The sequence below is a fragment of the Sceloporus undulatus genome, chromosome 1 (assembly GCF_019175285.1).
Source record: "Sceloporus undulatus isolate JIND9_A2432 ecotype Alabama chromosome 1, SceUnd_v1.1, whole genome shotgun sequence".
Lineage (NCBI taxonomy): Eukaryota > Metazoa > Chordata > Lepidosauria > Squamata > Phrynosomatidae > Sceloporus > Sceloporus undulatus.
The window spans coordinates 245,968,251-245,994,073 of NC_056522.1; the positions used below are offsets into that span (position 1 = coordinate 245,968,251).

Sequence of the window (25,823 nt, forward strand, 5' to 3'; positions counted from 1 at the left end):
CATTTTTTATAGTAATTGATGCATATGTCACCATGTTCAGTGCATATTAAAAACCATGTGTTGTTTGGTTCATGTGAGGAAATGGCACCCATACAGTGAAACACATGTCTGTGGTTTGAAATGGTGAGAAATGCATTGGGTGAATCAATACCTGTATTGGCAGGATGAATGCTGAGAGAGATCAGAGGCATGCTTAATGACCAATGTAAGTCAAGAGAACAAGACAAACACAAATACTGTATAGAGCTATCCCCCACCTGACATTACCATAAATGCAAATTTTTCCCACATTCCTTGAGATACAAACATTGGTTAATATTTACTAACCTTGGCTGAGCTTTAACAGGATAGGTACTCGTTGCATGTGCTTTCTCTAGAGTCACAAGGACATCATTCATGTTTTGGTTCAGCTGAAACAAATGTTTAAAATAAAATTAAAGCTTAGCAGAAGGAAAGATTCAAAGCAGACCTCAAAAAAGGGGGGGTATGTCAGAAATGCATTAAAAAGCACCTAAGATTCGAAGAAGAGGACATTATTCCATGGGAAATAGCTGTCTATTCATTCACATTCACATTCCCCCTAGGTCATGGTCACATAATTGAAAAGCTTCAAGCACTATGGACAATTGGTTGACTTCCAGAAGCAGGTGCCACATGAGCAACATCTATGTCTAATTTATGAAACAAATTCAGCTCATGTTTCTTCTATTTCCTGCCTTTTCTCCCCCTCTGTCCCTTCAATCACATGCCTGTATTGCTACGGTCCCTTGCATCAACACAGGGGTTTTGTTTCTCATTGGGACTTAATGCCTTCCTTCTGTTCTCTCTTCCCATCTACAGCTAGGAAACTTGCCTGCAACTGCAGCCATGGTTGCTATGGAACCACAGTTTATCACTAAACAACATGTTAAGCCAAGCCCAGCATTCACTGTGGGGGAACAGAGATTACGTCTATGCCGGCAGCCATGTGCCTGCCATGGCAGCCATTCAGTTGAACTCACCTGGCTTTAATAAATTACAAATACTGCTAGACAGCTTTCATGCACATAACTTTTTGTCAAGGAAAAAATGAGAGAAACAATAAGGGGATAAAATCTTTTACCAAATAGTACCATGAGTGTCCAAAATTTGGGCTCATGAAAGGTACACTATTGACAGAATGCACTGATGCTAAGCATAATGTTAGTCTTAACCTGGTCCTAGCACTTTTGCTTGTATTTAAAGAGCACCCTTGAAGTTTCATAGAAGTTGCTGAGATGCTTCTACACAAAGTACTGGCAGTATCCAAGCATGTTCATTCTGCATGTCCAGATCCCTCCAAGTCATGTGACAACATACAGAAAACCCCTGACTATCTGTCGAGTTAGGGACCAGAAGATTGTCAAAAAGCAGAATCTGTTGAAAAGCTGAACCCAGTCTTTTTTTTTTTTAGCTTGCAAACTAGCCTGAATACCAGATGGCACCAAGTTGAAGGGGAAAAAACAGCATATTGAATAGACTAAGAGAAAAGAAAACCAGCATGCCAAGTTAATTGAGAAAGAAAAAGCAGCAATGTGTGATTAAGCTGAAGACCAAGGGTTGAAGTACAGTATGTAGCCATAATTCAGATTTGTCAAAACACCCAAGTGTCAAAAAGTAAGGCATTGAAAGGCAGGGAATGCCTGTACCCTATACAACCTGAGGGCTGGCTGTCAATTGTTCCAGGCTCTTGGCTCAGTTGTTGGATAACAGACAGATACAATGAATATATCTTTTCCTAGCTGAAAGGTGCATCAGAAGTTTGATTTTATGTCTGTCAATAGCTAAAAACATCAGTATATTCATAGTGACTGTGAGTCATTTTCTGAACAATATTACTTGTTTTTACTTACAAGATTTATATTGCTACCCCACAAAATGCTTACAGATGCCTTGTATGAGTTACAAAACTTGATGTTAATCACTGAAGAACCTCCTAAAGTGCACTTTATTTCTGCACTGAATTCAGTAACCTTTGTCAAATTCTTGCATTGTCAAATTCTTGCATTGTCTAAACAAGTCAGTGCTGGAATAGGGTGCAAATGTTTTTCACCTGTGCAGGTATAACCTACCCCAGGGTTGGAGAAACTGTCCCATAAGTCATATGCACCCCCAACATCTTTTCCCACTCCCAAGTATCATGGAAATAGCTTCAGTCTTATTTAGCAAACATGAATTGGGTGGTAGAATTTACAAGTTATAAAAAAAGACAAGCCTATCAAAAAATTAAGCAGCAGGGCCATAGAATAGAATTATTTGGTTTTATTTCATTTCTGCTGATGGAAGTCAAGGCATCACTGACAGCATTCTCAGGCAGTTTCCCATCCAAGCGTTGGCCGGACCCCAAGTTGCTTAGTTTTACTGAGGTTGGTACATCATAATCCTTCAAATTTAGAGTTTAGAGTAGCTATAAAAGTACTTGGGAGTGGAGAAATTATGGGAAAGATCCTGATAACAAAGTAAGAATTGTTTCATATCAATAAAATGCATCTGCACTTTGAGAAGTGGTTAAGAAAAGATGTAGGGGAAAGCCAGGTACCACGTTAATAGTCCCTAACAGGGAGAAGAGTGTTGTCCATCTTTACCTTGCTCATTTCCTTATGAAAGTTCTCTTCTAACCCAGCGATACTCTGGAATGTGTTGACGTAGAAACCAACACGACTGGCAAATGAAACATAATACAAATTAGTAGAGGCACAAGTGGATGATTTTCTTTAACCCCATGTCACCTGCTGCTAACAGACTCTCATTTCCTCTAGTTATTGAATTGCAAAATCATAGTGGCTGACAGAACTCGTCCACATGACCTCCATGTAGCAAATGAAACCATATGAATAGATTAAAATTGACCTTTATTGGAACCAGAGCAATCGAGAGGGATTTCTTGGGCTGCTTCATGTTGCACTCTGCCAAGTAAATACACAAATGTAGCAGAGGGCAGCCTCCAGTCTCACCTATTCCATAGCGAAGGCAGCTCTTCCTGAAGATCAATATTCATCTCCTCAAACACTTTCTGGGCTTTTACTAATTCTTCTTCAGCCTACAGGAGAGAGATGGGGAAAATTATTGGCATACGCATATGATGTTGTTTTAGGAGAGAGCTCAGTTGAGTTTACTGCATGTTCTGTGAGTCAAGCCTAGGACATCCCTGGTGACGAAATGGATTGCTGAAGAGTCTCCCATGATCCATATCAATAGAGCAGCAGGATTCTCATTTACAGGAAATCACGTAGGCCTGAAGTAACAAAGCCCAAATGACCAAAATGAAATAAATCTCAAGGCATCTCTGAAGTGGCTCTGAACGTGCTTTGTGTGTATTGAGAGAGCAAGAAGTTTATGTGCCTTGAGCTTGTCTATCATGTTACTTTGCGTCACATCTAAAGCCACTCTCAGATTTAGGCTCCATGAACTTACTGTACATAATACAAGTCACAATAGCAAAATGTGGGTTTGCATAATCAAATAGAATTCCAGAGCCCTACTTTACTAAACTAAGCTTTTCATTTTTAGAATTTTATGCAAATAGAAACCATTTTTTAAAAAGAAGTTCCAATTTCAACTTAGTCTAATCACACACTGTATTCAGTGGTTCCCATTATGAAAAGCAACCCTCCTCATACTACCTTCTAATTTTCTGCCTTGTCCTTCTCTCTGTTCCTCAACTCAAAATAATTATGTGAATTCCAGTTTCAAGACACAAACACACAAATTGCTTATGTAATAAATACTGAGGTTTCTAGACAACTTGTCTAGTAACCAGCTCCACATCCAAATTATTTTACCAAAAGACTTCTAGACTAATGGGAGGGGGGGAGACAAATGAGTGTTACCATGTATCCACAGCTCTAGGCAAATGAAAATACTGCAGTATGAAGCTCAATGAGAAGCTGTACTGTATAGATGATTGACACTTCCCATGTGGTTAACGCTACCACTGGGGAAGATTTATAAAGAGCCAAATACACCACATGTAATAATAACCAGGAAGAATTTTGTTTCAGAGGTTTAATTTGGTGCAGCCCACAGCCTAGTACAATATGGATAAACAGTGAAACTAGTCAGCCATTCAAATGCAAGGGTGGGGGGAGTTTGCACACACACACAAGCAACTAAGGTATACTGCAACACAAGAGCAGGAATGCCACAAGCCTATGTAGACTGGTTATAAAATGCATTATTGTTGTGAACCAGAACTCTGGATACATATCTTGTCAAAGAAGGCCTATATTCTGGACTTTCTATCCTTGCCCAAAATTCCAAGATAGATTCCAACTTATCATAAGATACTAATATCAGAAACACTCTAGAATACAGAGCAGATCTTTTGGCTAAAGCACAGATATCCCTTTGTAGGGAAGATGGTTGCTATAAATCTAGCATGATGGCTTTTTTAAAAGAAAGTTTGATACCTAATGGACTTTTATTTTAAAGTATGAATACTTTTTTTTACAAAAAAATTGTCCTGTGTATGCTGAAAGAAGAAGAAAAATATAGGCAAAGCTATTTTTAGGAACAACTGAATCAATTCATGGTCAGAATTAGGTAGCAAGGCTCTCTGGTTTGGAGCACAGAAGCTGTCTGTTAAACTACTTTGTCACTCAGTAAACTTTTATACTACTGGCAGGTAAAACCATTAACATTCAACAGCTCAAAGAACCCCAAGAAACAATCTATGTAAGGGTGTACTTATTTGTGACATCCCAGGGTACTGAGAAACACCCAAGGCAGCGTTCACTCTAGAAATAACCAAAAAGTAACTCTCAGGCCCATTCCAGACTCTGTTGTTTTCTCATGGGGATCACATAACCATCAGAGAGGAGGGGACATTGCCAACCAAACAGTATTATTATTGTTGGTGGGTTTTTTGTTTGTTTGTTTATAGAGCATTTCTAAAGTTTAAAACAAACATGTTTATCTAATAGACAAAGACAAGATAAGGAAGTGGAAGTGACACAATCAGAGGGAAAGACTGGATTGGTCCGATTATTTCATGCTCAAGGCCTACGTCTTAAGACTACATCCTACACTACATTTTTATGAAACTAGGGCATTTCCACAAGTAGTCTATTGCCTGGTACAGTACAAACAAACAATAAACCTACTGCCACCAGTTTAAATGCAATAAAAAGAAAGCAAACCCACAAGCAACTAGATTATATTCTTAGAGTAAAGAAACAATGGGTTGGATCTGGACATAGCATTACCATCTCCACCAACATTTCACAGAATAAAACCAGGACACAAGTGGCCAAGCAACATCAGAGTGTAGTCAATATGTCAAAAGGTATTAATGAGGAAGATCGTGCAAGCTAGGAGAAGCTGCAGCAGTTTGCTTTTGCCTGAGGCTATAAGGAAGGGCAAAAGTCTGCCCTCTCCTCCTCAACCTGCTACTGAGTTAATTAAGTGTAAGCTACTTTTACATTTTGAACTCTGACTGCAGCAACTGAAGGAAACAAAGTAGAAAAGAAGACCTAAGACATTTTAAAAGTAGCTGAAAAGGTAGAATGAGAAAAGTTTAATTGTTACTGTTCTGGCAAATTGGGACAGCTGGTAGGTATGTGGTACTTAAAGCAGTCCCACTGAAATTTTCGTCAATTTAAGTCTGTACTAAAACAGATTGAGCTGTCCCATTCCTTCCTCATCATAAAGGTCTACTACTGACACCATTTGGATTCCCTTCAGATTTCCAGCTTAATAATCAGGATCTAAAATCTGGATTTGGAGGTGTGCATTTTTCCCCAGTCTTAAATCATACTGCATCTTACTTGCAGCTCTGTTATGAAATTCACATGCACAGTAAAAAGAAATTATGCCCCACAGATCCAGCAAGATGAAGAAAAGAGCTTATTTGGAACACTTGGTTTGATGAGTCGCTGGTCAAATGCCTGTTACACAAAACAAGCATCTGGATTGCTTCTAGTCAGCATTTCAATGGAGTCGTAAGGACAGGAATTTGCTGTCCTAAGCAGTTTGTCACTATCATCCCACCCACTCTTCTCTATTGCCCTGAAAAATGAACACATTCCAAAAGAGAACAGTGGGACTTGTTTCTGCCATAGCTCTCTGGACACTTCCACTCATTTTTCTTGTTTATCTAAGAGAGAGGACCACATTCCATGTTTTTTGTTTGTTTGTTTGTTTGTTTGTTTTTAACTACTTGTAAGATAAGAGGCCCTTGTCTCCCCAAGAATCTTTGATGTCAGAGTGCAAAAAGAACGGGGGAATGACGAAATGACGGAAAGAAAGAAATGAAGGGCTTACTCACATTTTTAAAGATTCAGATACATTTTGATTACAGTCTGTAAAATGTACCTCAAACATTGTCAAGTCAAGGGCTTAGCAGCTTTTGTGCCCTAGATCAGGTTTAAGACATGAATACCAAGTTAGCACAGATCTGAGGCACTCTTCATGCAAAGCATCAAGACTACTATGATCCAAACTCCTTCCAGCAGTTTGCTAATTTAAAGCAGCCTGTTAGTCCAAACTCAAACGTTTTATTTTAAAAAAAAAAAAAAAAAAAGGTGAAGCTAATCTTTGAATCAGTTTTTCTTTATGATAATTTAGTTCAGAGCATCATCTCCAGGGAAACTCAACAAATGATCCAGAAATTTAACTTTGCATCTGAAAGCCTGACTGCTCCAACTAGGGCAAACCTCAAGACAGCTTTTATATATTTATACACACATAATAAACTGGTAAAATCCCCAGCTCAATACATACAGAGATGCATTTCTTCTTCTTTGCATCAAATTAATCCATAGGCAAAGAAGTACAGTACACACTGATGTAGCCTCCTATAATGTTCTGATAACTCAAATATTGGACTTCATGTCACCTTGCCCAACTGATATCCCTCTAGATGCTTTTGGACTATATATACAGTCCTAGCCAGCATGGACAACTCTGAGGGATAATGAGAACTGCACTCCAAATCTTATGGACTCAGGTTGAGGAAGATACTTTACAGAATCTGTGAATACACAAGCAGCAATTGATTCATTGACCAATTCAAGAGAGCCAATGGGTTTCTTAGCAACATGCAAGACATTTGCTTCCTTCTACCCACAACAATGTATTTTTGTCCTCTAATCACTGAGTGCTTGTTTCTGTTTCTCTTCTACTCAACTCTTCATCTGCCAGTTACATCATCTGGCCTCCAGCCACACCCCAAGAATGTCTAATGCCAAAATAAAATAACCAAGGAATGACCTTGTTTCCCTTCCCCATAGCAAGTAAATACCTAATAACATTTTTTGGTTTATTATCAAATTCCTTCTCCCAAGGTCTGTGGAATCTTTCGGATTCTTAGCAAAATTGGATTTTAACCGGCATTTATATTAAGCCAGCGATTTTTGTAAATTAGAGCTAGAAAAATCCTTATTGCTAATCCAAAATATAAAATATCTAAAATATGAAGAAAATATCATATTGCTTGCTCTAGATCCCACTGCAAAACATTTTAGAGAAAGCTGAATATGATGTACATCCAGAAGCTGAAAATCACAATATCTATATAGATACTGAAGGTATAAAATGGACTTTCCTCTTTTTGCTTGTCAAATACCTGAGAGAGGAAAGGTCATCATTGCAGTACCATGTATAACCCCTGGTTCATAAACAGAATGATTCCTAAATTTGATGGAGGGAGAAGACTGATTAAGAATTATGGACAAGCAACTGAAGGGTGAAATGTAGATGAGAGTGGATCCACATTTGAATGAAATGGTGAGAAAGGGAGGCATTTCTGTAAAGCCTTTTTAATAAACAATTTTAAAGTTATCTCTAAAGATTAGAAACCAGTGTGGCATAGTAGTTTGAGCATTGTACAAGAACACCAAGAAACCAGATTTGAATTCCTACTCTCCCATGGAAAACCACCAAGTGACGTTGTCAAATCACACTTTCAGCCAATGAAGAAGGCAACTACAAACAGATTCTAAATAAATTGTGCCAAGAAAACCCTACAATAGGGTTGTCATAAGTCAGCATCAACTTGAAAATGGGAATAAGGGACAAAAGGAACGGAAGCAGGGGATTTTTTTTTAAATGTGCAGGTCACTTTAACACTGATTCTGTACCTCACCAAGTCAAACATACAGTGGTACCTCGGGATACGAATGCGCCGCCTTACGAAATTTCCGGGTTACGAAAAAAATCCATTTAAAAAAATTGTTCCGGGTTACGAAGGTTTTTTCGGGTTACGAAAAATTTTTTGGTGCTTTTCGGCGCTATTTCACACGAAATCGCGGCTTTTCCCCATTAGCGCCTATGGGTTTTTCGGCTTGCGAAGTATTTCGGGTTACGAAAGCGGCGGCGGAACGAATTAATTTCGTAACCCGGGGTACCACTGTACAAGCATCTTAGAAAGCAATGGCATCAGACCAGGAATTGGTAACTGAAGTCCTCAGACTGCTTCATGAGTGGGCACTACCAGTTGGCCATTCAGGTAAAACAGTTGCTTTAGGATTAGAATTTGCTGGCTTTGCATGTAAATGGAACACAGCTGATCTGCAAACCTCCATCCTGTCTTCCGATTGACCGTCCCATTAACCTAGCTCCTCCCACCCTACTACTGGTAATAAATTCATGAACAGCAAGAATAAACCAAGCACTACAGGGGGGAAGCTAAAGATGGAAGACCATATACATCTCCGTAAAAGAAGTACAACTTCTATGGTTTTGTGATTTTATTTTGTTTTATTTTGAACCTTATTTTAAATCCACATGACACTCTTTTGCTTAAAGTGAACACTGCCTGGGGATAAAGATGAGAGCTTCAGCCAGAAACAGCACATGCAAGGTTAGAGAGCAGGGTAGGCTGGGCTGTCACCTGGTTCCGCAGCAGATTAGTCTGAGCTACGAGATGCGCTTGTAGCTTCCCTTGGCACCACTGAGGCGCAGCTTTCTCAAGCAACGAGACAGGCTGTGTGGGAGTGTTTTGAGAACAAAAACAAGAAAAAGACGAGAGATTTTTAAAAAAACAAAAACAAAAATCAAACAGCAAGAGTGTTATAGGGTCAGGCTGAGCCAACAAACCCTGACAAACAGGAGAGAAAGAAAGCATTAAGGGATAAGTCAGGGGTGAATCCTAGGCAGCATGCCAAGTCTAACAGTAAATTAACACTCCATAATATGGTCAAAGAACACCAACACTCAGCAGAGCTTACGAATACTTCAGCTGCAGAGAGCAACAGAGAAGAAACTGTTAGTCATTTAGAAGGCAACAAATTCCAGCTTCAGAGAAGGGTTTCCCCTCTGTGAGGCAGTAGCAACGTCAAGAAAAGTCAGGATTAAGAGACCACATCTTTATTATTACAAGCATGCAGATGACTCTGAAATTTACAAGATTTTATTTTAACACCACCTAACATGGCTAGTGAATCCTGCTCTTTAAAGAGGCTAATGTGCCTTAACAGCAGGATTCATACAAAAATGCTTGATAGGAGCTGGTTTTACTGTCAATTCAGAATTAAGGAAAAAGCCACACCATTCAAACATCTCCCTGCCACACATGTGGTTAAAGTACCAAAGCCCTTCTCAGGTCAGAAGATGACACAGTGGGCTACATGTGTTATCTGCATGAAGGGACATTAGGAACCTCAAGGGGCTCAAGAGTCACGACTCTGGCCTTATTCCCAATGAGACATGGTACCTCCATGCCACACCATCCACATGTCAGCTTGAACATCTGATGCAGGGAGATTTATATATGGACACATGAAGGCTCCCCAAAGTCATGAAGCTTGTCTACAATACTTTAAAAAAAACCTTTAAAAGCCCACTCTCCCCTGAATCTGGGGTGATTAGGCCACACAATGCATGGCCCTATCCACCCCAGATTTGGGGTATCTTACCTTGTTACAGGGTTTTTACAATCCAGAGTTTTCTCCAGAGTTTGCCCTAACAGACATTTAAATGTCCAGGCCAGTTCCTGGACCTAAAATTGAGTTTTTTTCATGTACAAAATTATTAAAAATATTGTATGTAAAAATTACCTTCAGGCTATATGTATAAAGTGTATATGAAACATAAATGCATTTCATGTTTAGAAAATAGTATTTTAGGGAGATCTTTCCAATTAAACTGTAAGAAGCAGATTTAATTCTTCAAAGATTCCCCGGCTTTTGCATTTAATGTCATCAAAACAATCAGATGCACCTGTTGGCTTGTCCCCTTTGCTATAAATATCATCTTAAGTGCTGTTTATCAAAGTAGTATAATTACATTTCTCATGAATCACACACTGGTATTCATGTTCAACAACACCTCAAAAGAGCTTGGGGGGGGGGGGAGTTGGAAAATGAAAGAAAGATCAACCAGAGACATTACAGATGCAAGTACAATATTTTGTTCAAATGGGAAATTAATTGCAAACCCTTCATATTTCAGACTAAAAACAATATCAGTGGCAATACTCTAAAAGTTTATCTGCAGTGGGGGTGAAGGAAAGAAAGAGAGAGAGAGAGAGAGAGAGAGAGAGAGTAATATGCCATTTCTAGCAAACTTCTTTACCTTAGCAATTTTAGCTTCATCTTTCTTCTTTGCAGTGTGTAGAGATTCAAAATGATGCCTGGCACTGTCATAATCTACAAGTTTCCTTCCTCGTTTAGCAATACGAGACTGAAAGAAGTAGAAGGGGAAAGAAAAAGAGGGAGAACATTACTGAATACTGGAGCCATATAATTAAGTGAACTGAAAATGATTGCATTCCATCTCACATGCATTCTGCTTTGCATGCCAACACCCCTGCAACTGTCTCAAAGCTAGTTAGCTGAAACATAGTAAGGTGGCATGATCATTAATTCCAACATTTTCTTCTTGTATGGGGAAATGTGTATACAGTACATGACTGCACAGCATCACTGCCAAGTACTGCTTAAACAAACACAAAAACATGTAGAGATGGATGCGTCTGAGCATGTGGTCAACAAAAACTGCACCATACATTCAGCCATGTGGTGTTCAAATTTATTTTTACTAATTTAACTTGTCCACCTCTCTTTTTTTTAAGAAACATACATAATATTTCCCTTTTTTTTCCTCCAGGTCCTTTGCTGGTTCATTCATGTCTATTTATGAGAGGTGGACAGGTTTTCCATTAAACTCTTCATAAGAATATGCTAACTACAACATATAGATTTTCATTTGAAGTTCCAGGACATGTTCACTAATGCATACAAATAAACTTAGTCACTCCTTGATAAACCAGCCAGTCCTACTCATATCAAGAATTAGTTCAAGGTTAAAGGCTTTAATTTTGTAACAAGCCCAAATACAGTTATAAAACAGAGGCATACCATTTCTACTATGTATGTGTGTCATGTACAGGATCACTTCAGTTCAGAAATCCAAGTACCAGAAGTAAAAGAGAAAAGCTTTATTCAGAAGCCAAATATGTTTAGAGTAGTCTCATTTTGTCAGGACTAAAGCAACTACAATTATTACACAGTTTAATAAAAGCATCTAGTAATTCAGAAGTTGAGTGGGCTTGCATCCCATTTGCTCACAAAATAAAACATCCTTATATTTTTCAGGGTTGCCCCTCCTTTCAAACCTGTACCAGTCATTGTCATGAGACCCACCTTGACGCTCCTGGACTGATCTCTACTCCCCATACATTAGCTCATTAACCACCCCAAGGAATGTAAACAACCAGCATCTCTTGTTAGCATAGCACATCCTATCATCCAGTATTGGGAAATACTAAAAGCACTCAAAAGTTATAACAAGCATGGACATCTATGGGACTCGGATCCTGATCTTTTGTGAATGTGAAACACCGTGGACTGTGTAGTAAAATTATCTCCATAAACCATGAAGTAAGAACTATCTGCTGTTCTATATGAACACTGTGAACTCAGATTGATAATTATAAGAAGCTGCAACTGACTTAATTATAATTTCTACTGTTAAAATATTCCCTGACATAATCATTCCCTGTCATTCTGCCAAGATGATACTTTTTTGTATTCATCCTGCTATATTCAGAATGAAGGCCAGCATCTTTCTGTTCATTTTTCAGAGTGTGGATAAATAAATCTGTTAAACAATTCTAAGCACATTATATCATGTCATGGTTCTCAAAATGTATTAACTAAAAGACCAACCAGCAGAGGTCAGTAGTCTTTCCAAAACAAAACAAGTCTGTTAACCAGCAAGCCATGTGCCTCTGAACAAAACCCAGTGGGAAGGGGTCTGTCATTGGCACCAAGGGACATGGAATAAGAAAATTAGCCCTTCCCTTCCCTGATCTAGATGCATGGCAGTTATAGCACATGGCAGCCATGAACCTTACCTTGTCATGGGGTTCAAATCTTCACTCAACCTAATCAACTTTATGCACTGAAGAAAGTAATAATAATAATAAGTTTTATTTATATTGTCCCGCCTCTCCCGACAGATCGAAGCGGGAGTAGCTATTTCTTTGGAACAACTGGCATTAAATCATTGCATCTGCCAAGCCTAACAGACCAAGTAAATCATTCGAGAGATTATGTTGTGTCCTTTTGGCCTTCCAGTTGGACATCACTCATGCTTCATCTAATTCAGTCTCTTCATCTCTAGTCTAATTAAATTATCCCTACTGCTCTGAATGGAGTCACTGGGCATCTTTAAAGAATTCAACTGCATTGAAAATGTGGCAGTTTAGAAATGGTCCATGCCAGGAAGCCAAATTTATCAATAATTTGCCCCAAACATACCAGAAATATTTGCCTACTAATTTCAGTGGCTAATGAAAAAATATATGCAGAAGAGGTGAAACCTCCTATTGGATAAAGAAAGAGAAAGTAGGCTGAGATTCATTTACAACCAAAAGTTGAGAGCCAAAAGATGAAGGAACTACTGGACATAGACTAGGGAGATCTATGAAGTAAACTTAAGCAAAGTCATTGACATTCAGCTTAATTATCCTAAGTGGATCGCTAGCAGGAAAATCATGGATATTCCATTTATTTATTATTTATTTATTAAACTATTTACCGTATATCCCTCCTTATAACTCAGGATGGCAGAGTGGTTTACAGATAAAATCAATTTAGAAAAACATCAAAATTTAAAATAATGAGAAATTATTTAAAAAATATTTTTAAAATTAACAAAATCTGTACACATTTGGACAAAATCAGTAGAATACACATACACACATACACACACACACACACACAACCTGTTTTAACGTGGAACTGGAAATAAGCAAGCCATTAGAGCTGATTTCAGCCTGCAAGGTGATGGCATTCCACCCCTGGTGTGCCACAGCAAAGAAATTTCTCCCCTGTGCCCTCACAAAGGGTATTGGACCCACTGCTGGGGCACAGACTACAGTCCTCAGGCAGGCATTATGCAGGAATTATATGTGATAAGGCAACAATCCTATGCACACTTACTTTAAAGTAAACACACTACTTAGAGATGAGATGAGAATCCCTTCCATGGTTCGCCTTCTGAACAAAACAAAGATGCTAAACTGTACCTGCTCCTTCCTCTATCCCACCCTGCCACTATCCACTGCCTTTTGGTCCTTATTGTTTAATGTTTTGAATGCTTTTAAATGGTTTTAAGTTAGTGGATATAATAGTTGTTGTTTTTTTCAGGTTTTCTACTATTAAGATTGAGTCTTAACCACATTTTGCTTTAATCTATGTTGTGAGCCATTTGGATTCTATACTGGAAGAAAGATGGGATCCACACTCACGTGTATTCATATTCACAGTCTTGTCCAAATTATCTTGCAAATTAACCAAGTGAACTGTATAGGCAGAGGGATATTCTCTCCCCCCCCCCCTCTCTCATAAACATACATAAACATACACATGCATGTGCGTGCACACACTATAGTCTCATTGCTGTCAGCTATGAAGAGAAGGCTCTCCTTATCTTTACAACATTGCTAACAGATGTCCCTGATTAGCTGTTTCAAAACAAATGAAACATTTTTGCAAAATGTTTTACAAGCTGAATAGCTGTCAGAGAAAGGGAAACAGCTTGGTTTTGTCGCTATTCTGAGATCCAGCAGCAGTGGGTTTAAACTGAGTATTTGATTTCACTTGGAAAAAGCCATTTTACAACTGGGAATATACATAGTTACAAGTGCCGTCATATGGAAAATACATTTCCTTTTCAGCCTTCTCAACACTACTGCAAGAGGAAAGCTCGCAGCATAGGAGCCAATGCTTGGGAGAGAAAAGTTCTCAGCATAGGGCTCTCACTGACCACTGTGTGCCTATATGTAAGAACTTTAGCAGATGCAACCAGTTCTTCAACTATACATTCATGGATCCCTTCTGGTTAAATTTCCTTGGAGAAAGAAAGGGTGTTGATGGAAAACAAAATGAAATAGGAACAGAATTCTATTCTACCATGAATAGGCAGGAAGAGCTCATGTAATGACCAGGGGATAATTCAGCCACAAAAGTCACTTTGTGTGGTGTTCTTTGCTTCACTGTTTAAGTAACTTGTTTAAAAATCTCAAACTATCCCTCTCCTTTTTTAAAAATAAAGATACTCCTTTTAGCTTTCAAATTTAGAATTGCACAAAATTTAATTAAGATTTGCAAAGGCTTTTTAAAACTACACAGTCTAATCTGCATGTATATACTTTAACCTCCTGTGATGCAGAATGAACCTTTGCACATGGTGAGCAAATAGGAATGGAATCAAATAAGAACAGTACCTAACTACTTCTATTTTCTAATGCTCTTCCTAAAACTGAAAAAAAAGAGGAATCACTTCATTATTGGAACATTTTTGCTTTGAGAGTATAAGAGATGAAATGGGTGGAAAAGACTGAAGAGATCCTGATGCCCATAAGTGTATCATTTTATATATGCTTAAGATCCTGAGACAGTGGGGGGGGGGGGACTGCTCCACATCCAGGGGCACAGTTTAATGCCCAAAAAACAAACACACCCAAAAGAGATAATTATAGAAAAGAATGTCTTCATATATGTTCAAGACCCAGGTAGCATCCAGCAAACTACAACAGTTAATTTTGATCAAGAAATTGAGTAAGAGAGCATGTTGTCATCATACTGAATGGTGTTTCCCTGATGCTCACCCAAAATCTTGAAAGATATGAAATCAGTCTATATTTCACCAACAACTGAAGACACATTTGTTTCAGCAGACTTTTATACTTATTAACATCTGTTAGAATCACTGCAATCAGATTTTTAAAATCTGATTTTGAGGTATTTTACTTTCACTGATGATAGTAACTTGATTATTGTTGGTTTGAAAAGGGATTTTGTAGAACCTTTGAAACTAACGGAAAGAAAAGGGCTGGTAGCATGAGGTTTCATAGACTTGAATCTACTTCCTCAGATGTTGGTTTTGTATTTTGTGAATACTTGGCTAATTCTGGAACGGGCTGTTAGACAGTTAGAAATAAATAACTCATTATTGCCATCATCACCAGTCAAATAGGACCCGGAACAATGAATGCAAGCTACAGGAAAGGAAATTCCACCTAAACATTAGGAGGAACTTCCTGACAGTAAGAGCTGTTCGACAGTGGAACACACTCCCTCGGAGAGTGAGGGAGTCTCCTTCTTTGGAGATCTTTAAACAAAGGCTGGATGACCATCTGATGGGCGTGCTTTGATTGAGAGTTCCTACATGGCAGAATGGGTTGGACTGGATGGCCCTTAGGGTTACTGGGTACATCCAGAACTGCACACATTAAAGCAGTTTTAAAATCTCTTCACTGGCTGCCTATCAGTCCGGGCAAGATACAAGGTATTGGTTTTGACCTTTAAAGCCCTACATGGCTTGGGTCCTGACTTCTTGCAGGAGCACCTTCTCCCATATAATCCACCCGGCACTCTTTGTTCATCTGGGAAGAATCTGCTGCAACCTAAGAGGATTAGACTTTCAGCAGTAACCAAGAGGTCTTTTTCATCAGCCGCTCCTAGACTCTGGAATGACCTGCTGGATGAGATCCGACATATTACCACCTTGGAAACCTTTAAGAAGGCCATTAAGACGGATCTCTTCCGGCAGGCCTTTCCAAACGAGAACACCCCCGCTGACCTGCCTCTCCCCTCTCTCCCTTTCTCCCTTATCCTCCATCCTCATTTTTACCCTACCCCAGACTCCGTTTGGAATGTTTGATCTCATTTTAGTGTATGTATATTAATGCTTTTAACTTTCTTTGATTTAATGCTTTTTTTAGAGTTTGATCATATTTTTATGTTTGGGGGAGGACTGGGGATTTTGAAATTTTAATGCATGATTTTTACGGTTGTAATGCGCTTGGATTCCCTGAGATTAAGTGAAATATAAATTATTATTATTATTATTATTATTATTATTATTATTATTATTATTATGGTCTCCTCCATCTCTACGATTGTATGATTTTACAAAATATTAGTCTTTTCACACATTAAGGAACTAAAGTGGTGTATGACACATTGTGTATTGTAATCTTAAGGAAGGTATGAAGCACGGAACTCACTAACTGCACCCAATTCTAGATTTCATAGGAGCTCTAAATGGGCTACAGCTTCAAACGTTCCTCCTCCAATGCACAGACAGCAGGGGGGAGCTGCTAAAAACCAGAGCTCAGAAGATTTAAGGTTTTTTTTAATTGTTACAGTATTCTTGAGCCAGCATGACTCTTCCCACCTCCCATTTGTTATCACATAAGAAGACAACGCCTTAAAAGAATAACATTGAAAGGTGAAAATATATATATATGCATGTATATATATCTGGACATGTATACACAAACCAATTGCACCAGTTTTCCCCTGCCCTCACCGCAATCTATCTACACAATGCTAAAGCTCCAATTTAACTATCTTTATGATGGAAACCATTTCCACATAAAGCCCTGGCTAAACTGTATTTTTAAAAATCAGCTTTAAAAAAGAAAGTTCACAATGAGATGCCCAGCCATGTCAAATGAGCACCTTGTTTCTGACCTAAGAGGGAACAACTAGTACCAGTAGCAGTGGCACCAAATAGCACAGCAGGACACACACATAGCCCAGTATCTGCAGAATGAAGAGGAAACAAAAGCAATCTAGGGCCACAATACTCTCAGAGCAGTTACATCTAACAGAAGAGGGCTAGCTGGGCAGAGTTGATGGGATGTGACCTTGCTGCCACACACTTAGAATCATAGAATCATTGAGTTGTAAGAGATCACAAGAGCCATCCAGTCCAACACCCTGCCATGCAGGAAATCACAATCAAAGCATCCCCGACAGATGGCCATCCAGCCTCTGCTTAAAGACCTTCAAGGAAGGAGACTCCACTACACTTCGAGGAAGAGTGTTCCACTGCCGAACAGCCCTTACTGTCAGGAAGTTCCTCCTAATGTTGAGGTGAAATCTCTTTTCCTGCAGCTTGCATCCATTGTTCTGGGTCCTAGTCTCTCGAGCAGCAGAAAACAAGCTTGCTCCCTCTTCAACATGACATCCTTTCAAATATTTAAAAAGGGCTATCATATCACCTCTTAACCTTCTCTTCTCCTGGCTAAACATCCCCAGCTCCCTGAGTCTTTTCTCATATGACATGGTTTCCAGACCCTTCAGCATTTTAGTCGCCTGCCTTTGGGCATGCTCTAGTTTCGCAATGTCCTTTTTGAATTGTGGTGACCAGAACTGGGTACAATATTCCATGTGGGGCCTGACCAAAGCAGAATACAGTGGCACTATTACTTCTCTTGATCTAGACACTATTCTTTTATTGATGCAGCCTAAAATTGCAATGGCCTTTTCAGCTGCCACATCGCACTGTTGAACTCATGTTCAACTTGTGGTCTACTTGGACTCCTAGATTCCTTTAACATGTAGTCTCATTCAACCAGGTGTCCCCCATCATATATCTGTGCATTTCATTTTTCCGCCCTAAGTGCAGTACCTTACATTTCTTCCTGTTGAAGTTCATTTTTTTTTAGCTTTGGCTCAGCTTTCTAATGTATTCAGGTCATTTTGAATTTTGATCCTGTCCTCTGGGGTGTTAGCAATTCCTCCCAATTTGGTGTCGTCTGCATATTTGATAAGTATGCCCCAATTCTGTCATCCAAGTCATTAATAAAGATGTTGAATAGCACTGGGCCCAGGACAGAACCCTGTGGGACCCCACTGGTCACTTCTCTCCAGGATGAAAAAGAGCCATTGTTGAGCACCCTTTGGCTTCGGCTGGACAACCAATTATACATTCATCTAACAGTTACCTTGTCTAGCCTGCATTTTACAAGCTTGTTTTCAAGAATGTCAAGCGGAACCTTGTCAAAGGCCTTACTGAAATCAAGATATACTATATCCACAGAATTCCCTTCATCTACCAAGCTGGTAATTTTATCAAAAAAGATTAGCTTTGTCTGGCATGACTTGTTTCTCTGAAACTCATGTTGACTTTTTGTGATTATGGAATTGCCTTCTAGATGATCACAGACTCTCTGTCAACATGGGTATATTTTCATCTTTCTTCACCATTGCTTCAAATAGCTACAGCAATATCTTACAGAGAGTATCTAACTTGGTTCACAAATCAAACAGACTTGGTTTTGCAAAAAGAAATGCATGATAAAATAAAGTGTGCCCCATACTTTTATGTCCGGGAACTGGCCGAGGTAGGTGTCCATAGTTAGTAGAGCTTGATCCACCAGCTTCTGATGGAAGTCTGTCCACAGCAGGTCATTGTTCTAGAACAGAATAATATTTGTGATCAGTCAAGTAGCAATCATGTCAAATGTTACATTTTTACTGGGTTGCTTTCCATATTAGGGATGCCAATCTCAGGTATGCTATCAAGCATATGTGCAGCCATCAAATCAGTGATGAATGAAACTGTAAGATGCATGTGCTTACAACAAGTGCTTGCTATGCAAAACATATGTTTGTTGTGATTGAAGTTTTAGGTTTGTTTGTTTGGTAGTATGTGTGTAAAAACACTAGGAGTTAGGCCTAGGATTGTCACTTCTTTTTTCTGGCAAAGCACTCATAATTTCCAAAGCTAAATGAATATGCAAGACCAGAAAAAGGATTCTCCATCATGACATCACCCATGCAATACACAGAAGCTTCTAATGATACATTTCTGTCTGCCCTGCAGTAGTCAGAGGTACAAAATAATCTACTAAGTGAAGAAAAGTGGCAAGTCTTGCTGTGCTTTCTTCCAAAATTCTATTTCAGATGTATGAGTTCCAACTATTCATTGCAGTTCTTACAAAAATAGCAAAAGAATGGATGAAACAGTAAACATGTATGATGCCTCCTATACTGTCCTAGTGGGATTTTAAATCAGCTACTACTGTTTTGCTACTGTGCCTTAGAGGTACATTTGACACCAACACTGGCCTCACTTCAAGAGTCAAGCTGAAATTTTGGGGCCTAGAGATCATGGCCAGATGAGGTTATAGTGATTTCAGATAGTATCAGTACAACACTATTTTAAATATTTTTTTTCTGATTAAAATTGTTTTTGGACTGTCTCTAATTGTTGTACTTTGTCATAGATTGTTTTAAGTTGTTTTGCTGCCACCACTTGGTCTTTGATGCAGGGCAGAATATAAATATTTTGATAGACAGTATGGTGTAGTAGTTTGGACTCTCAAGACCAGGGTTCATATCCCCACTCGGCCATGGAAACCCATTGGGTGACCTTGGCCAAGTCACACTCTTTCAGCCCCAGAGGAAGGTAAAAGCAAACAAATTTTGCCAAGAAAATCTTGTGACAGGTTCCCCTTAGGGACACCATAAGTTGGAAATTACTCGAAGGCACACAACAATACAGTCAGCCCTTGATATTCATGGATTCTGCACCCATGAATTCCACCATCCACAGCTTGAAAGTATGTTTTTTAAATTAAAAAAGCAAACCTTGACCTTGCCATTCTGTATAAAGGATACCATTTTACTACACCATTGTATATAATGGGACTTGAGCATCCATGGATTTTGGTATCCACAGGGGGTCCTGGAACCAAACCTCAGGGGATACCAAGGACCCACTGTATTTTAATTAATAAATAAATTGTTCTAATATAGAATATTTAAGAAGACAAGATGGATATAATGTGGCCCACAACACAGTAGCCTTCTTCCAGCATTGTGAAGTCAAAGGCTTCCATGGCTGGCATCCACAGTTTTTGTGGGTTTTTCGGGCTATGTGGCCATGTTCTAGAAGAGTTTATTCCTGACGTTTCGCCAGCATCTGTGGCTGGCATCTTCAGAGAATGCTAACCTGGAAGAGAGTGAGTATATATATATACTGTGTGACCCTGGGTGAGGAGGAGTGATTCCCATGTTAATCTGTGTATTGTTCTGTTGCTGATGACCTCCTCAGGGTAGGAGGATATGCAAAAGAGGATTAGCGTCTGCTAATTGGTGATCATTGTTTGCTTGGAAAGCCTCTGATCCTGAGTGGTTTCTCATTTGCATTTGCTGAGTCCTGGTTTTGGTGTCCTTCAGGACTGGTAGCCAAACTTCCAGCACTGTTTAGCATTCCAAGCCTTGCTGAGCCTTGGATTTGCACACGCACCCACGCACACACACATTTCTCTGGCGTGACTTCAAAGCAGGAATTACAACATCCACTTCTTTTTCAGCCTTAACCATGGTTTACCACTGCATCAAAAAAAGACAAACTGCATTTTAATTTAAATTATGCTTTACTGAAACAAACCAGGATCATAGTTTTTTGTGGGTTTTTCGGGCTATGTGGCCATGTTCTAGCAGATTTTCTTTCTGACATTTCGCCAGCATCTGTGGCTGGCATCTTCTATATTAGAACAATTTCTCTGAAGATGCCAGCCACAGATGCTGGCAAAACGTCAAAAAGAAACTCTGCTAGAACATGGCCACATAGCCCGAAAAACCCACAAAAAACTATGGATGCCGGCCATGAAAGCCTTCGACTAAACCAGAATCAAGCTGCAGTTTAACAAACTATAATTTAAATTCCATATAGTTTGTCCTTTTCCAGTATAGTGCTGAATTGCAGATAATATTAAAGTGGAAGTGGATAATTCCAATCTCTTTCTAATGACCACACCAGAAAAAATCTGAGGCCTCAACAGGCTCATTCACATAATACTAAATTGTGGTTTAGTATTATGTCTGGATTAGGTTTCTATACAGTGGACCCTTGTTATACGCTGGGGTTTGGTTCCAAGATCCCCAGTATATAACAAAATCCGTGTATGCTCAAGTCCCATTAAATATAATGACATAGCAAAATGGTGTCCCTTATAAAAAATGGAAAATCAAGATTTGATATTTGAAATTTATACTTTTTTTTAACATTTTCAAACCGTGTATGCTTGAATCCGTGTATAAAAAAAATCCGTTTATAAGAAGGGCCGAATGTACTACAAAACCCAAATCAGTATAACAATTATGGTCCCCATGGAATGAAGGTCATAACACATGCTAATTATGACAGAAGAAAACCTCACCTCTGCTATTTTATTAGTGTCATCTCTCCCCGGCCACTCCGGCTCATACACTTCTTGCAAACACTCTGTCAGTTTCTTGGAGGCCTCATGCATAGCTTGTTGGGGGGGAAAATAAACTCTAAATTTCAAATGTCACAGTAGTATCCCGCCAAATAAACATCCCCAAAATGAAGGGAGAGTCTAATGAACCTTATACTCATTTATCACCATCACATACATAATCTATGACAAAAAAAACCAAAGTTTTTATGTGAGTTATTTTCAGACAAGGAAAAAGAAAGATATTATAAGGACACTACAGAAATTGCAAGCCCCTAATTTAACATTTGTTCTATCAGTGTGTGCAAACAAGAAAAATAGGACATCCACTTTTCAAAAACACACACTCTATCTGTGGGAAGTGGACAATTTGCAGTTTTGATAAGGTTGCCATTTCTCCTGGAAAACCTGGAAAATCACAGATCGAAGGGACTAAAATGTCCTAGGTGGCTGGGCCAGTTGAAGCAGTAAATCCCAAATTTCTCCTTCATCACAGGCTGATAGATAGGTTAAAATGTGACGGTGGCAATGAAGCCGGAAACTATGCAAGAAGACCAACACTTGTGAGAGCCCCATCCTGCACTGCAGGCATAACATTGCCATCTTATTCTTTCATTATGTCTCCTTTTTCCCTGACATGTCCAATAGGGAGGAAAGGAAAGGAGGCACAGAGAGATGGCCTTGTGCTATGTGGTGACTATGTCAGTGGCTTGAGCCTAGGGCTAGGCAGCATGGTGGAACATTTCTTCCAAAGAACCTCAAGGGATTTGCCTTGGAAGCCTTCCTCTCTTCACATCAACTATTGGTGTGGTGGGGGAGGGGGGGAGAGATAAGAAAAAGAACTCTTAGGCCTGTTACAGCCAGGCCAAAATAAAGCTGCTTCGAGTCACTTTGGAGGTATGGTATTTCAATGATGCATGCGTCCTAAGAGTCCAAAAGCTGTACCAAAGCTGCACTCCAGTCCTTAGGACAGGAGCGTGGCTTTGGTGCAGCTTTTGGACTCTTAGGACGCATGCATCATTGAAATACCATACCTCCAAAGTGACTCGAAGCAGCTTTATTTTGGCCTGGCTGTAACAGGCCATAGCTTGGTACTGGTATGAGGTTGAAACATAACGGTAGAAAAAGTACAGTGATTAATGTGTTGAATTTGCATAATCAGAATGCAAATTAATAATATACATAATTATAATAATTTGCATAATATGCAGATTAGATGCCCAGATATGAGGGACTGGAATATGGCAACCCTAGATTTTGAACACTTTTTTAGGGGTGCACTTTTCTAGGCTGATTTAAAAAAAAAAAAAACACAGCAAACTAAAAGAGCACCCACTCTGCATAATTATAGCACTGTGATACCACTCTCACTGCTGTGGTGCTATCCTATGGAATCCTGGGATTTTTAGTCTTCTGAAGGCCTTAGAATTCTTCTCCAACAAAGAATTCTAAGGACTTTGCCTTCCTCCAGTTCCCATGATTCCATAGGATAGAGCCATGAAAATTAAAGTGGTATGAAACTAACATAATTGTGTGGTGTATGGATACACCATATGTTTATTTTTCTTTATATAATGACAAAATATTAGAAATATATATTGGGAAGCTCAATTGATGGAAAGGATCATATAGTTAATCTAAAAAAATAAATCTGAGGTTACTGTTGTTTTAAATGGGGGGGGATGTCTTTCCTGGAAAAGAATCTTGTCATACTGATTGCCTGTCCAACCCTCATCCTGTGTCAAAGGATTATAAAATATGTCATTTACCAGCCAGTAGTTACATGAAATGCCATTGATGACAGACCCCTGCATAACAAGGTTCCCATGCACTTATAAAACATCACTGATATCTGGTTTCCATATTATATTTCTGTAGTATGTACCCATTAGTGGAGTAGTTTTCCATGGTATGCTGAAAGTAAGCAACAATTACTTTAAAGGTATATTTTTGAGCACCATTAACATTTTCTATGATTATGACTATATACTGCTTTCAAAATTTAATATAGCTGTAACTATTTCTGCTGGAGTAAAACACAAATAAGCCTCAGTCTATCTATGCCATTCACATCACAGCAGAAGAGTCTAAAAAGTCTACCACAACCATTTTTCCAGGCATTACCTTTCACTGAAGCCAAGTATGTCCGGAGATCCTTCTGCAGCTTGCTTCCTTCCAACTGAAAAAAAAGTAAATGTAATGAGTGAGTTGAATATATCACAGAATCATAATCACTATGTTAACAATTGGACAGAGGCCCAATTCAAAATGTTGGTGTTGGTTTTTCAATACCCTAAGCAGGGTGTGACAATGCTACTTGGAAGCTCTTTATCCCAAATGAACTGGTACAATCTCTTAAATCAGCTTCAGAGGCCTTTTCTGTGTGCTTCCAAACTCACAACTCAGAGACATGACTTTTTATGGCTATATTATTGTCATTTATCTCTACTGTATTAAACACTACTTTGTTTCCAAAGGCTTTTAATTTTATTCATTTTTTATTATTCCCGAAAAGACAAGGGAGATGACAAGGGGGGGGAAACATGACAAAAAGGCCAGAGCTAAATATTACAACTGAATCATTTACCAAATGTCTGAATAAAATATAGAATGATTTCTAATCCACCATGTAGGTATCTGAAGGATTTTCATGACAACAAACATACATCCCCAATAAAATAAACAGATCCAGTAAACATGATTAAAGGGGAGCTATGCCCAGGTCTCTGTTTACCAAGGAGCCCAATTCACATCCTGTGAAAGACATGTGTGCTACAGCAGTGTTCCCAGACCTCTATGTAGCCAATTCTCTATGCAGTTCAGAGGGAACTCTGGTAAACTATACCAACCTATCATGCCTGCTATTTGATTTTCACAGAGGGTAGGAACTGGAAATAGATTAACAGTCCCTATCAGAGCCATCTCCAGAGCATCTGAGAGGAGGCTGCATGCCTACCTGTCACACCCTTTGGAGGTCTTCCTTGCATCCACTCCCATAGTGCCACATGTGGTGTGCTATTTTAAACTTTAACCAGTTTTTACTTAATGGGAGCAGGGAGAAGTTTTACCTGAAAACAATATTGGCCCCACACTTTTACAGGCTCTGCCTACCTCAGGACAAATCAGCAGTTTTGGTTGGGCTACTGTTAATACAGTACATTTCTTCCCTTGTTGCAGCTTTAAATTGCATGGAAGTTACTGGCATTAGAATGGATCCATTTCTGGTGGAGCAAACAGGCTCACTTAATCCACAAAGGAGAAAGCTCCCCATAAGGGACAGCAGGTGCCATGTCTCAACCTCTCGCTCAGTTTCACGCTTATTGATGGGTAGGAACTATGCATTGGTTCCCATTATGGACCACCTCCATCGTTGCCACTCCATTTGGTATCCCAATATTCAGGCTGCGCAGCCACTGTTCAGGAAGCAAGCCAGTGGATGATAATTTGCCCTAAGCAGAACCAAAATCTACCAAAGCTATATTTTAAAAGGTTGTGGCCATGTCAAGATATGTTCTGTTAATTTGTCAACCTCTCTTCTTCCTCCTTTAGCACTCAACATCAGTAGGGATGGAAAAGGATGGACTAATAGAAGAAACATAGAAACATGTCAACACTAGATGGATGCAACAATGTGCTTGGAAAAGCAGAAGGTTTTCATCATTCACCAAAAAATTCTCAGATATGTGACCAACCAGGATTCTCTAGAAAAAGATTTCAACAACCTGATTGCTACTCTCAGTCAAACACACAGAATACAGGCAACAGAATACAGGAGCCCTAGTGATGCAGTAGTTAAATGCCTAAACTGCAGCCACACAGCTGTGAATTTGATCCCAGGGGCTCCAAGGTCCACTCAGCCTTGCATCCTTCCATAGGTCACTAAAATGAGTACCCAGCTTGTTGAGGGCAATGAGCTTATACATTGTAAACTGCTTAGGGAGTGCTTAGTTCACTAATAAGTGGTATAGAAAGTGTGTCTGTGCCATACACAGACACACGCGTATGGCTCTCCATACGCAGACTCAAGGTCATGAGGACGGTGAGCCCTGACCCTCTTAATGATGCACAGCACAGCATGCAGGAGCATGCCGCCATTAAAATCAACGGGACTTTAGGTGCCATGGTTTTTCCCTCCATCTGGAATATATCCCCCACGTAAAACAAGAGTCCACTGTATTTGCTATTGCTGTAAAATAGAAAGCAGACCTTTGGAAATTATGGACAGATGTCAATTTCCCGTCCCATCTTCAAAATAACAGCAAGCAGAGCTGAAATAAATTGCCTCAGGAATTCCAAATTCAATCATCAAATTCAAATAAAGTATTTTAGGATAACAAATATGAAGGGGATAGTCACC

General features: G+C 39.2%; 1 protein-coding gene across 11 annotated transcripts in view; it reads right to left on the bottom strand.

The window, feature by feature from the left end:
- BIN1 (bridging integrator 1) overlaps positions 1-25,823 on the bottom strand; it is a 157,070-nt gene that overhangs the window by 41,336 nt on the left and 89,911 nt on the right. For 8 of the 11 annotated variants that reach the window (XM_042452084.1, XM_042452073.1, XM_042452099.1 and 5 more), the window contains exons 3-10: positions 23,591-23,645; positions 21,428-21,522; positions 18,578-18,673; positions 10,531-10,638; positions 8,849-8,941; positions 2,973-3,058; positions 2,604-2,679; positions 328-410 (exon numbers count right to left, since the gene is read on the bottom strand). In XM_042452084.1, coding sequence (XP_042308018.1) covers positions 328-410; positions 2,604-2,679; positions 2,973-3,058; positions 8,849-8,941; positions 10,531-10,638; positions 18,578-18,673; positions 21,428-21,522; positions 23,591-23,645 — 692 coding nt within the window. The remainder of the gene's footprint in view (positions 1-327; positions 411-2,603; positions 2,680-2,972; positions 3,059-8,848; positions 8,942-10,530; positions 10,639-18,577; positions 18,674-21,427; positions 21,523-23,590; positions 23,646-25,823) is intronic. The other 3 variants (XM_042452092.1, XM_042452107.1, XM_042452160.1) reach the window with 1 other exon arrangement.